General features: G+C 55.8%; 1 protein-coding gene across 1 annotated transcript; it reads left to right on the top strand.

The window, feature by feature from the left end:
• The first annotated feature begins 5,642 nt into the window (after positions 1 to 5,642).
• Positions 5,643 to 10,181, top strand: UTS2R (urotensin 2 receptor). Its single transcript, XM_001490444.5, has 2 exons — positions 5,643 to 5,881; positions 8,429 to 10,181. Exon 2 carries the CDS (start codon positions 8,513 to 8,515, stop codon positions 9,665 to 9,667), a length of 1,155 nt encoding a protein of 384 aa, XP_001490494.2. The 5' UTR covers positions 5,643 to 5,881; positions 8,429 to 8,512; the 3' UTR covers positions 9,668 to 10,181.
• Positions 10,182 to 13,066: the final 2,885 nt, after the last annotated feature.

Here is a 13,066-nt window from a genome sequence, read left to right as displayed (position 1 = left end):
TCAGGAAGGAGGCAGGGCCCTTGACCTCCTTATTTCCCGAGGAGGCAGGGAGGACTGGGGTGGCCACGCTGAGGGGAAAGGAGCCTCTGTACTGTTACATGGGGTTAGACCCTCAGACACAGTGGGGACACGTGGCCTCGCTAGTACTGTTTGCAGGAGAAATCTGGAGCTCTTGGGGTTTCTACTTTCACTCCAGCATTGACTCCCACCTTTGTAATCCCTGAAAGGGCTCTCGGGGGCTCTGCATCCAGCCTCTTCACTCAGAACGTGAGGCTTCATGCATCCTGAATTGGGGCCCTTTTCCACAGGTCACCCAGGCTAAGTGGACCCCTGCGACCAGGCAGGCTGCAGTGTTAGGACCCCTAGCACCTCTCTAGGAGGCAGGGGCCCACGTGGCTTCCCCAGGTCGCCCCCAAGGGTGGACTCTGATTGAAGACAGTGTTATATGTACTTGAAACTTGTCCTCGCTCCTCACTCTCCCCACGTGTCAGCCGTCCCAAGCCCGGGGTTGGTGGGGGAACACTCGGAACTCCACAATGCCCCGTGCCGGCCTTAGCACCTCAGTCCCTCGGGTTGCTCAGATATTGGGGCTCTCTGCTCATTAACAGGGGCCGCCCCCAGCTGGAGACCTGCGAATGTTTTGGTTGGTTTGATTGATAGCATCGTCCCTCCAGCTGGGTCTCAGATCTGAGGGTGTGTGGAACCAGGACTGGCAAGACTGTAGTTTCTGAAATTGACAGCAGGAATCAGAGCAGCAGCACCAAAGGGAAGGGTCTCCTGGAAAAGGATGGCGAGCCGCTGACTGCGGCGCCTGGACCTGCCGACTGCGGGGCAGCAGGTGTGTCCCCGCTGGGGACCTCCTTCCGAGCAGGTGCCCTGACTGTGGGCAGTGCAGTGAGCCCACGGCCCTGGGCAGGCTCCAGGTAGCCTCTGCTGGGCACCATGGGTGGGACTGGCCTGGACTGTGTCAGGGTGCATCTTGGCCTGCACTCCCCACCCCTGGTCCTGTCCACTCCTCTTTACCTTCCCCCGTGGCTTTTTTGGGGGGAGGGGGAGCAGTGACAGGATGTGCCTCTTTAAGGAGTCTGTAGTTGGGTTGGATGGACACCTATGAAGAGACCCATGAGGCCAGACTCTGTCTAGGAAGCTTATCTTCCATGGAACCTTGTAATACAATTGGAAACAAGTTCTTGCAGAAAAATGATCATTTCAGAATTTTTAAACCCATTATGTGCAGAGCAAAGCTTTAAAGTCACATGTGTGGAAAGTAGGAGCCGGATGATTATGATTTATGATTTAATGGTCCATAAAGTGAGTCACAGGCGGGCAGTTAATTTTGCACAGAGCACACTAGGTTTTAGGGGTGGGGGCCCCAACTTCCCCAGAGGGCAGTAGCAGCCCCAGACATTCCTCAGTTTCTTGCAGGAGCCCTGCCCACCGCCCCCCCCTCCCCCCCCCCGCCCGGCTCTGGGCTGAGCAGAGAGCACCTCTCTGTGGACACTCAGGTCCTCTCAGGTCCAGGCCGAGGTCACCTGTGCAGTAGAGGAGCGTTCTCAGGTGTCTACCTGACAGTGCCCCTCAAGGGGATGTCGCCGGCTATCAACAGCTTTGGGCCTCACTCTACCCACTCCTTGTTGCCCACACTGAGGACAGTCCAGCCCCTTCACCACTGACTGCAATGTCTGTACAGCATGCATGCTGGATGGCATCTGTCCTTTCCTCGTGATGCAAATGGAGAGAAGGTCATGGGCCTCGTGTCCTGCGGCTCTGCAGGATGCCACGACCAGGAGAGGAGGCACCAAGGCTGCTCCTAGAAGGGCAGTGAGCTGACCTACACTCTTGGATGATGCTGTCCTCCGTCACCTGTAAGTCCTGGTCTGTGGCCTGAGGGCTGGTGTCAGGCTGGGCTGCTCAGTGACCTCAGCAGCAGACCCTCGGCTGTGTTCCTGGAGGCTTCTCTCTGTGACCCAGGCATGTCCTAGGTCACAGAGTGTTTGGACCAAAGGCAGCAGATGGGCCCAAACACGACAAGGCCGGTCACCTGCCCACAGAGGGAGAGGATGAGAGCAAGACCTGTCCATGAGTCCCCTTGCTCATGAGCTGTGGTGGGGTGACAGAGAGACTCTCCTGAGTCAAGAGTGACTGGACTCGGGGTCCTTTTCTTTTTTTTTAATTTTTTTTATTGAGTTGTTGATAGGTTACAATCTTGTGAAATTTCAATTGTACATTAATGTTTGTCATTTGTGTTGTAGGTGCACCACTTCACCCTTTGTGCCCACCCCCCACCCCACCTTTCCCCTGGTATCCACTAAACTGTTCTTGGTCCATAGTTTTAAATTCCTCATATGAGTGGAGTCATACACAGATTATCCTTCTCTCGCTGGCTTATTTCACTTAACATAATTCTCTCAAGGTCCATCTATGTTATTGCAAATGGAATGATTTTGTTCTGTTTTGCAGCTGAGTAGTATTCCATTGTATATATGTACCACATCTTCTTTATCCATTCGTCTGTTGCTGGACACTTAGGTTGCTTCCACGTCTTGGCTATTGTAAACAGTGCTGCAATGAACATTGGGGTGCACAGGACTTTTGGGATTGCTGACTTCAGGCTCTTTAGATAAATACCCAGTAGTGGGATGGCTGGATCGTATGGTAGTTCTATTTTTAATTTTTTGAGGAATCTCCATACTGTTTTCCATAGTGGCTGCACCAGTTTGCATTCCCACCAGCAGTGTATGAGGGTTCCTTTTTCTCCGCAACCTCTCCAACATTTGTTGCTATTAGTTTTAGATATTTTTGTCATTCTAACGGGTGTAAGGTGATATCTTAGTGTAGTTTTGATTTGCATTTCCCTGATGATCAGCGATGATGAGCATCTTTTCATGTGCCTATTGGCCATCAGTATATCTTCTTTGGAGAAATGTCTGTTCATGTCTCCAGCCCAATTTTTGATTGGGTTGTTAGATGTTTTGTTGTTGAGTTGCGAGAGTTCTTTATATATTATGGATATTAAGCCTTTGTCAGATATATGACTTGCAAATATTTTTTCCCAGTTAGTGGGTTGTTTTTTTGTTTCAATCCTGTTTTCATTTGCCTTGAAGAAGCTCTTTAGTCTGATGAAGTCACATTTGTTTATTATTTCTATTGTTTCCCTTCTCTGAGAAGGCATGGTGTCCGAAAAGATCCTTTTAATACTGACGTCAAAGAGTGTACTGCCTACGTTTTCTTCCAGAAGGCTTATGGTTTCAGGTCTCACCTTTAGGTCTTTGATCCATTTTGAGTTTATTTTGGTGAATGGTGAAAAAGAATGGTCAATTTTCATTCTTTTACATGTGGCTTTCCAGTTTTCCCAGCACCATTTGTTGAAAAGACTTTCTTTTCTCCATTGTAGGCCCTCAGCTCCTTTGTCAAAGATAAGCTGTCCATAGATGTGTGGTTTTATTTCTGGGCTTTCAATTCTGTTCCATTGATCTGTGCACCTGTTTTTGTACCAGCACCATGCTGTTTTGATTACTGTAGCTTTGTAGTATGTTTTGAAGTCAGGGATTGTGATGCCTCCCGTTTTGTTCTTTTTTCTCAGGATTGCTTTAGAAATTCGGGGTCTTTTGTTGCCCCATATGAATTTTAGGATTCTTTGTTCTAATTCTGTAAAGAATGTCATTGGGATTCTGATTGGGATGGCGTTGAATCTGTAGATTGCTTTAGGTAGAATGGACATTTTAACTATGTTTATTCTTCCAATCCATGTACATGGAATGTCTTTCCATCTCCTTATGTCGTCATCCAATTCTCTCAGAAAGGCCTTGTCATTTTCATTATATAGGTCCTTCACTTCCTTAGTTAAATTTACCCCGAGGTATTTTATTCTTTTTGTTGCGATTGTGAATGGTATTGTATTCTTGAGTTCTTTTTCTGTTGGTTCATTACTGGAGTATAGAAATGCTACTGATTTATGCAAATTGATTTTATACCCTGCAACTTTGCTGTAGTTGTTGATTACTTCTAAAAGTTTTCCAATGGATTCTTTGGGGTTTTCTATATATAAGATCATGTCGTCTGCAAACAGCGAGAGTTTCACTTCTTCCCTCCCTATTTGGATTCCTGTTATTCCTTTTTCTTGCCTGATTGCTCTGGCCAGGACCTCCAGTACTATGTTAAATAAGAGTGGTGATAGAGGGCATCCTTGTCTCATTCCTGTTTTCAGGGGGATGGGGTTCAGTTTTTGCCCATTGAGTATGATGTTGGCTATGGGTTTGTCGGATATGGCCTTTATTATGTTGAGGTAGTTTCCTTCTATGCCCATTTTGCTCAGAGTTTTTATCATAAATGGCTGTTGGATCTTGTCAAATGCCTTCTCTGCATCTATTGAGATGATCATGTGGTTTTTATTCCTCAGTTTGTTGATGTGGTGTATGACGTTGATTGATTTGCGGATGTTGAACCATCCCTGTGTCCCTGGTATGAATCCCACCTGGTCCTGATGTATGATTCTTTTGATGAATTGCTGAATTCTGGTTGCCAAAATTTTGTTTAGAATTTTTGCATCTATGTTCATCAGTGATATTGGCCTGTAGTTCTCTTTTTTCGTGGTGTCCTTGTCAGGTTTTGGTATCAGCGTGATTCAGGGTCCTTTTCTGTTAACGAGGAGTGGGGAGCAGTGCTCAGAGGGTCCCAGGCTCCCTGAAAATGATGGAGTCATCTGAAAAAGACCCGACAATATGGATGGTTAGGATTTTCCAAAGAGATAAAGGAAGGAATATCATCCATAAAAGGAACAGGAAATCATTAAACAAAAGAGCAGCTCTAGTCAACCCAAGGGTCCATCATGGGTAATGGATAAGCAAAACATGGTCTGTACACTTGGAATACCATTCAGCCTTAAAAAGGAAATTCCACGTGCTACAGTGTGGATGAACCTTGAAGACCTTATACCAAGTGAAAGAAGCCAGACACTAAAGGACAAATCCTGTATGATTCCACTTACCTGAGGTTCCTAGAATATCCCAAATTCACAGAGACAGAAAGGAGAACCGTGGTTGTCAGGGGCTGGGGGGAGGGAGGAATGGGGAGTTGTTTAATGGGGACGGAATTTCTGTTTGGGGCGAGAAAAAGGTTTTGGAAATGCTGATGACTGCACAACATTGTGAATGTCATTAATGACACAGGGTCGCGGCCTGCCTCGTCCCCGTCCCCCGCCCCCCAGTGTCCCCCGCACTAAGCGCGCTAAGCGGGCAGGCACGTCCAGGGGTTCACTGACAGCTGGGGTGTGCGGGTGCAGAGAAGCAAAGGCGGGAAGCAGAGACCCCGCGGAGAGGCTGCGGGTTGGCCAGGGCAGCCGGGAGGGAGACGGCTTCACCCCACGGACACGGCCCCCGGGTCCGGAGCGGCGACGTGACCGGTCCATGTCCCACAAGAGGTGCCCCACCTCGGGTTCGGCACCTTCTCCTCTCCAAGCCCTGGCGCCCCCAGCGACCCCTCCCCGCGCGACCCCTTCCCCGCTGCCCTACCCTCGACGCCCGCCCGCCCCAGCGCTGCCCCCCTCGTCCCTCCAGCGCCCCTAGCGCCGCCCCCTCGAGCCTCGGCCCCGGGTTATTAATATCCAGGCGCTGGCGCGCGGCCGCGGCGCATTCCCAGCTGGCGGCCGGGCAGGTGGCGGCGGCGACCAGTGACCTGGGCTCAGAGCGCGGCTCTCCTGGTGGGACCTTCGGGCGGGCTCCCTCCGCCGCGCGCCCCTGGGAGCCCCCAGCCCTCTGCACGCCCGGCCGGGGCGGAGCCCTCGGGAAAGTTCCGCGCAGAGCGTTTGGAGACGTGCAGCGGAGAGGCGGCCGTCCCTGAGCGCGACCCCCGGCTGCGACATCCCGCTGCCCCGGCTATTGAGGTGAGCAAGCAGGGCGCCGCGAGTGCCACGGCCGGAGCGCGGGGTCGGGGGCGCTGGGCAGGAGGCGCCCTCCCTGCCGACCCGCACTATCCCAGCGGAATCGCCCGCGCCCTTAGCCCTCCTCGAGCCCCAGGGCGGCCAGAGGAATGCCAGTGCCAGGGGAGGCCGGGGGACGCGATCCGCGCAGGTGGCGGCACCGAGGGGCCGAGGGAGGACCGGGAAGCCGCAGGTGCGCGCGGGCTCGGCGGGGCTTCGCCTCTCTCCGGTGCTCCGAGGCGCGGCCCCCGGCAGCCGCTTGTCCCGCTGCGGCCCGAGGCGCGCAGCCGCCTCGGGCTGGGGAATCCCGCGCCCCCCAGCTCGGGTCCTGGGCAGCGCTGGGCGGGAGGGCTCTGGGACCGGGACCCGCGGCAGCAGCCTGGACAGGGGCCTCTGGCCGGTAGGACCCCCAGCTCCCCTCGCCAGACCAGAGGCTGGGCCGGATCTCGTGGGCACAGGGGCCTGGAAGGCGTCTCTGCACCCCCGAGTCTGCCCGGGCATCGGCTGGAGGGACGGTCTCGAGTTTATCCTCATCGTTGTCAACCCTGGAGGAGCGGAGGGAGAAGCCTGGAGCCGGTATTATCGGTGGCTGGGAGGAGATAGGCGGCACCGGGGCCTCCCCTCTCTGTGGAAGTATTCCCACGTTTTAGGCCTCTTTTTTCTTGTGAAGATAGTCGTCATACAGTAAGCATAGATCTTAGGTGTGCAGCTCCATGAGTGTTTACATGTGTCTATGCCTGTGTCACCACCCACCCAGATCAGGACCAGCAGGGGGCTGCAGGGCCCCCTCTGGGGTGACACCCTCCGTCCTCTGACCTCCTCTGTGTTGTCGGGTTTGCCGGTCCCTGAACTTCTATAAATGGAATCACACGGTGTGTTGTCTTTCTGTCCGATTTCTTTCGCTCAACATAGTGTATGAGTTTCCTGCACCTTGTTGACTGTAGGATATTTCCATTCCTCACCGCTGAGGAGCATTTCCGCGGAGACGTCACAGTTTGTTATCTGCGCTGCCATGTGTGGATGTTTGAGTAGACTCAGCTCCTGGGTATGAGGAATGAAGCTGCTCTTGTCTTTTTGTGGACATTTGCCCTCCTTCCTCTTGGGTACAAACCTGAGCGTGGCACTGGTGGGTGGGAGGGCGTGCACAAGTCCAGCTTTACCGATAGTGCCAGACTGCTTTCCAAAGCGGCTGCACCATTTTGCAGCCCCACCAGCAGTAAAGTGGAGCCCCAGTTCTCCACGTGCTCCCAACGCTGGGTGTCTGTCTGCCCTTTGCGTCCCACCCTCCTGGTGGGAGTGCATTCGTTTTGATCTGCGAGTCCCTGATGACTGACGATGTCGAGCATCTTTTCATGTGTTGCTTGGCCATTTGGATATCCTCTTTTGAGAAGTTCCTGTCTAAATCTTGTCTTTTTTTTTTTTTTTTTTAAAGATTTTATTTTTTCCTTTTTCTCCCCAAAGCCCCCCGGTACATAGTTGTATATTCTTCGTTGTGGGTTCTTCTAGTTGTGGCATGTGGGACGCTGCCTCAGCGTGATTTGATGAGCAGTGTCATGTCCGCGCCCAGGATTCGAACCAACGAAACACTGGGCCGCCTGCAGCGGAGCGCGCGAACTTAACCACTCGGCCACGGGGCCAGCCCCCTTTTTTTTTTTTTTTTGAATGAGTTGTTAGTCTTACTGATTTGTAGTTCTTTGACATGTTACTTGTCCTTTGTCTTTTATCTGTCTCTGACAATCTTTCCCCAGTCCAGGGTTTACATTTTTACTCTCTCACTGAAGTTCGTAATTTTAATAAAGTCCACTTGATCGGTGTTTTCTTTTATTGTTAGTGTTTTTTGTTCCTTTTTGAGAAATCTTTGCTTATCCAAGGTTGTGCAGAGAGTCTCGTGTGTTTTTCAGAAGCCTGGTTGATTGATTTCATTACATGCAGGTCCCCAGTCCATCTTGCATTATTTTTGTGGACAGTAAGAGGTGGGAATGAAAGCTCGTTTTCCTCATATGGATAAAGGAAGATTGCAAGGGCTTTCCCGTCTTCACCACACATATTTTCCTATTTAAACTTTTAAAGTCAGCCTATAATACTTTTGCAATCTGAAGAAAACATATTTTTTAAAATGTACACGAGAAATAAATTGGGAGAAAGGACTCGGTACCCACAGCTCCCTTGCTCATTCACCTAGAAGGTGAGACTCAGGGAGGACTCCCATCTCCATCTGCTGCTGACCCCACCCCCCAGGGGCTGTGCACTGGTTTTCAGAAAAGTCCAGTCAACCACAGAGGTCCCAGGTGGAGGTGCAGCTGGGGCACACCATGGGGCAGCTGGTTGGTGGCTCTCTGGTCCCCTGGGTAGCTGGGGAAAACGAGGCAGAGTGACAGAGTTCTGAGTAGGGAGTCCCCAGGGGGAGGAGGGAGTCAATGAGCCCCGTCCCTCTGCAGGCCCCCCAACCTGATGGGAAGTGTGACCTCACATGGCCTCCTGGGCATCTTTAATGGGCATCTTCTCCTGCAGGACGAGCTTCTTGCCCACAGATGCCCCGTCTGTGTCCAAAGGAGCATCACACCCTAGCCCGGAGCCCCGTGTGAGGCAGCAGAGATGGCACTGAGCCCGGAGCCGGCGAGCAGATTCCCCGAGCTGGCTACAGCAGGCAGCACTGTGCCTGAGCTGCCTGGTGGCCCCAATGCATCCCTCAACAGTTCGTGGGCCAGCCCGACAGCGCCCAGCTCCCTAGAGGACCTGGTGGCCACAGGTGCCATCGGGGTGGTGCTCTCGGCCATGGGCTTGGTGGGCGTGGCAGGCAACGTGTACACGCTGGTGGTTATGTTCCGCTTCCTGCACGCCTCGGCCCCCATGTACATCTACGTGGTCAACCTGGCGCTGGCCGACCTGCTTTACCTGCTCAGCATCCCCTTCATCGTGGCTACTTACGTGACCAAGGAGTGGCACTTTGGCGACGTGGGCTGCCGCATCCTCTTCAGCCTGGACTTCCTGACCATGCACGCCAGCATCTTCACCCTGACCGTCATGAGCAGCGAGCGCTACGCCGCCGTGCTGAGGCCGCTGGACACGGTGCAGCGCTCCAAGGGCTACCGCAAGGTCCTAGCGCTGGGCACGTGGTTGCTGGCGCTGCTGCTGGCACTGCCCATGATGCTGGCCATCCGGCTTGTCCGCAGGGGCCACAAGAGCCTCTGCCTGCCGGCCTGGGGCCAGCATGCCCACCGCGCCTACCTGACGCTGCTCTTCGGGACCAGCATTGTGGGGCCCGGCGTGGTCATCGGGCTGCTCTACATCCGCCTGGCCCGGGCCTACTGGCTGTCTCAGCGGGCCTCCTTCACGCAGACGCGGCGGCTGCCCAACCCCAGGGTGCTCTACCTCATCCTGGGCATCGTGCTGCTCTTCTGGGCCTGCTTCCTGCCCTTCTGGCTGTGGCAGCTCCTGTCCCAGTACCGCGCAGCCCAGCTGCTCACGCCCCGCACCGCCCGCATCGTCAACTACCTGACCACCTGCCTCACCTATGGCAACAGCTGCGTCAACCCCTTCCTCTACACGCTGCTCACCAAGAACTACCGTGACTTCCGCCTGCGCTCGCTCCAGGCCAGGGGCGCCTGTGGGCCCGCGGGCGCCGGCAGCTTCCCGCAGTGCCGAGTCCGCTTCCAGCGCGGCTCAGGCCGCTCCTTGTCCTCTACCAGCCAGCAGGCCACCGAGACCGTCATGCTGTCCCAGGCAGCTCCCAGGGGCGTCTGTGCCTGAGTGACCCTGGGCCCCACATGGCACTGGGGTCAGTGGGGTAGGGGGTGGCTGGAGGCCTGCTGGGAGAGGTCCCAGAGCCCAGGTCACTGCCTGGAGCCCCTCCCAGCCCCCCACTGCCCCCGGCTGACTGCCCCACTTCCTTAGTCCTCTTCTGGAAAGTTCCCTGTTCTCCCTTCTCCGTGGCTTATTTCAGCTCCATCAGCCACCTTCCTCATAATGCCCAGAAGCCCCACTCCCAGCCCGTCCCTGAGGGTCAACAGGAGCCTCAGGCCCAGAACCAGGTTCTGAAGACCATGGTGAGTAAGGTCTTCACCACCCATAGCAGTGGACGTGAGCGCCCAGGCAGTGCCCACCCTGACTCGTGGCGGGTACACAAGCTGCCTGCACGGGACCCCCCCTCTTCTGGCCAGTGCTCAGCCCCTGTGTCCCCAGCCCCAGTCCCTCCCAGCTCCTGTGTGGCTCCATTCCTCACAGCTTCAGCACTTGGAACAATAAACTCCAAGCTCTGTTCTTCTGTCCTGCCTCAGCATTGGGGTGGGATGTCAAGGGGTGGGAGGACCCATATCTTCAGGGACCCAGCAGAAGCCCCCAGGATGTCCCCCGACAGCAGGTGGAAGAGCCTTGTTGGTGGGCACACATCTTCCTTTGAGGCCTTTGCTGGTGGCTGGTCCGGCCGTCCTGACGCAGTGGGTGGGTGCCGTCCAGCTTGAGCCAGGCCCCCGGGCGAGGCAGGGAATGACCAGCCACTGCTTACTCAGGGAAGAGGGGCCATTGCTCCAGGGCAGCAGCACAGCCCCCAAACTGAAACTGTGAGCCAGAATTCTCCCATTAGCAGCTCATCTGTCTCTCCCTTCCCAGCTCTGTGTGCCTGGTGGGAGGTGGGGGGTGGAGGGGTTGGGAGGTGGATCATACCCACGGCATCAGAGTTTATCTTGTGCCTCCTATGTGCAGCATTCAAGCTGGGCCTCCTGGGGACACTGAGGCCACCGTGCCCTACCCTCAGAGAGCTCACTCTCGGGGAAGGTTCTGGACCTCTCCTCACCCCCTACCCCCCCTGGCAGCTGTACACTCTGCGTTGTGGCTTCAGCTCCCGCCCCACAGGTGGGTCCCAGCCTGGGCCGCACCTGGACCCCCTTCAGGGCCCTGCCAGGTTCTGATGTGCAGGCAGGTGGAGACCCCCACCGGCAGCCCCTAGGTGTTGAGTCTGAGACCATTGGCCCCACTTGGGACCCCGAATGTTTTCAGAAGAGAATGGCCTGAAGTTTGCACTGTAACCATGACCCCAGATCTTTGCTTCCTGAGTCTTGATTCCAAGATGTGCTGAGAAGGCCCCAACCTTGGAGACCAGAGACCCCCAAAAGTGTCCCCACGGCCCCTATTCATCTGCACATGTGAATATGTTCTTTGTACCGTTTCTTGGAGTGATGCTGAGGAAGCTACGTTTTTGACCCCAAACTTAGGACCTGCCTTGACACATGCTCTGTGTCAGAGACCTGAGCATCCTGGTTAACTTTCCTAAGGTGCCAGGCTGGGCTTCCAGGGACACCCAGGTGTGCCAGGCAGCACGCAGAGGGAACTTGGGGGCAAAGGGGTAGAGGAGGGAGCAGGCAGAGTACCGTGTCCCGTGATGGGTGTGGGGGGCGGAGATGAAACCTAGAGTCAGGTCGGGTCCTGACCCAGGAGCCCTTGAGTGTCGGGGGTGGGGCAGGGGTTTATCTGAGGCAGTGGTGGGGCATGGAGGGACATAGTGGGGTGAGGCCGTGCATAGGCAGGGAGGCTCGTCTAGGAGGGCCCTGTTTCAGGGGTCAGGGGAAGCAGGGCAAGAGCAGTAGTGGGGGCCAGTGGGGCAGCCAAGATTCTGGAGAATCAGTGGGAGCCAGAGGGCTTCTGGCTGGGGAGGCAGCCTGGACAGAACAATCCAGACTCACTATGGAGGGAGGCACCTTCCCTGGGGGGGACCACAGGCAGTCGGTGGTGAGAGATGTTGGGGGTGAGCCTGCGGGTCCTTGGGAAAGGGTTGAGGCTGGAGATAGACACACACACACACACACACACATACACACACACACACCTCTCTGGGGAAGAGGAGAAGAACAGGCTGGGGGCAGTGATTTCCCTCTCAGGATGCGTGGTCACACATGGGGGGCTGTGGCCACCCTGAGTCAGGGCAGGGGAAGACATATGGGGCGGGCTCCTGCAGGCCAGGCTAGGGACCAGGGGCTGTTTGGAAGTAAAAGATGGTGGCCCCGGGGAGAGAGGCCCCAGCCCCAGGCAGACAAACTGTGCCTCTGCTTAGCTGAGCTTGGGACTCCTTCCATCTGTGTGTCTGTCCCTCTTGGTCACCAGGCCCTGAGCTGAGTGAGGCCAAGCCTGCCTTTCCAGCCTCACAGCACAGACCCCCGAGCACGGGCCAGCTGTCCCAGGACAGTCCATCTGGGCCCCGAGCCCCAGGACCCTGGGATCCCTGCCCATACCTGGGACAGTCTGGGGCTCGGCTGGGTGGGGCGAGCAGCTCTCATCTCTCCCACCCCTCTGAGCCTGGGCGGTGGGTACCCGCACTGCACAAGCTCCTTCCTGGGTCTCCTCCTAACCCAGGGAGGTTCGTCTCCAACTTGCTGTCCCAGGGGCCAGGGAGAGGCTCAGACTGGGGAAGGGACGCAGCCAGGCTCACAAAGGTCTAAGGGAGCAATGCCCGTACCCTTGCTGTGGGAGCCCTCTGCCAGTTTGGAGCTGGCAGGCTCACCTGAGGCCTGGGGGAATCAGGGAGGGAGGGATGGCCCAGCAAAAGGGCTGAAGCTTCAGGTCCAGAAAGCCAGAGGCTGAGGCCGCTGGGCCCGCAGGCCTTACACCGCCGGCCACAACCCACATGGCTCAGGTCTGGTCAGAAATGAAATCCAGGTCCTCCTTGCAGGGGCCCCCTTGTTGCCTCCCAGACAGACCCCACCCACAGCGTCCGTCAAGCGTCCTCTCGTCCCCCTCCAGCCCCTGGTCCCAGGTCCCAGCATGGCCTCTCCTGGCCTGGCTTCCCCTGGCTGACCCCCCTTCCACCACTCCCCTGTCCCCCAACCTCCAGCCACCACGGCTGGAGCTGGGGATGCTCTGCTGGGGCTCCCCTCTCATCCCCCACCTGGCAGTGCCCACATTCCTGCCACCTCTCAGGGAGCCTCATGATGACATCCAGTGTGCTTCAGCATTTAAAAACGTTAGGCAAACGCTCACACATGTACACACTCACACGACACTCACACGTGTGTACGCTCTCACACATGTACACTCACATCCACAGACAGCCACGTGGAGACTCCCAGATGTTTCCTGTGGCTCCGCCAGCCTCCCGGGACCCACCGCCCACAGCCCCTTCCTCTCCCCTCTCCCTGGCACCCAGGACTGACTCAGTGG

This window comes from Equus caballus, chromosome 11 (assembly GCF_041296265.1).
Source record: "Equus caballus isolate H_3958 breed thoroughbred chromosome 11, TB-T2T, whole genome shotgun sequence".
NCBI lineage: Eukaryota > Metazoa > Chordata > Mammalia > Perissodactyla > Equidae > Equus > Equus caballus.
This window is presented reverse-complemented; position numbering and strand designations above follow the sequence as displayed.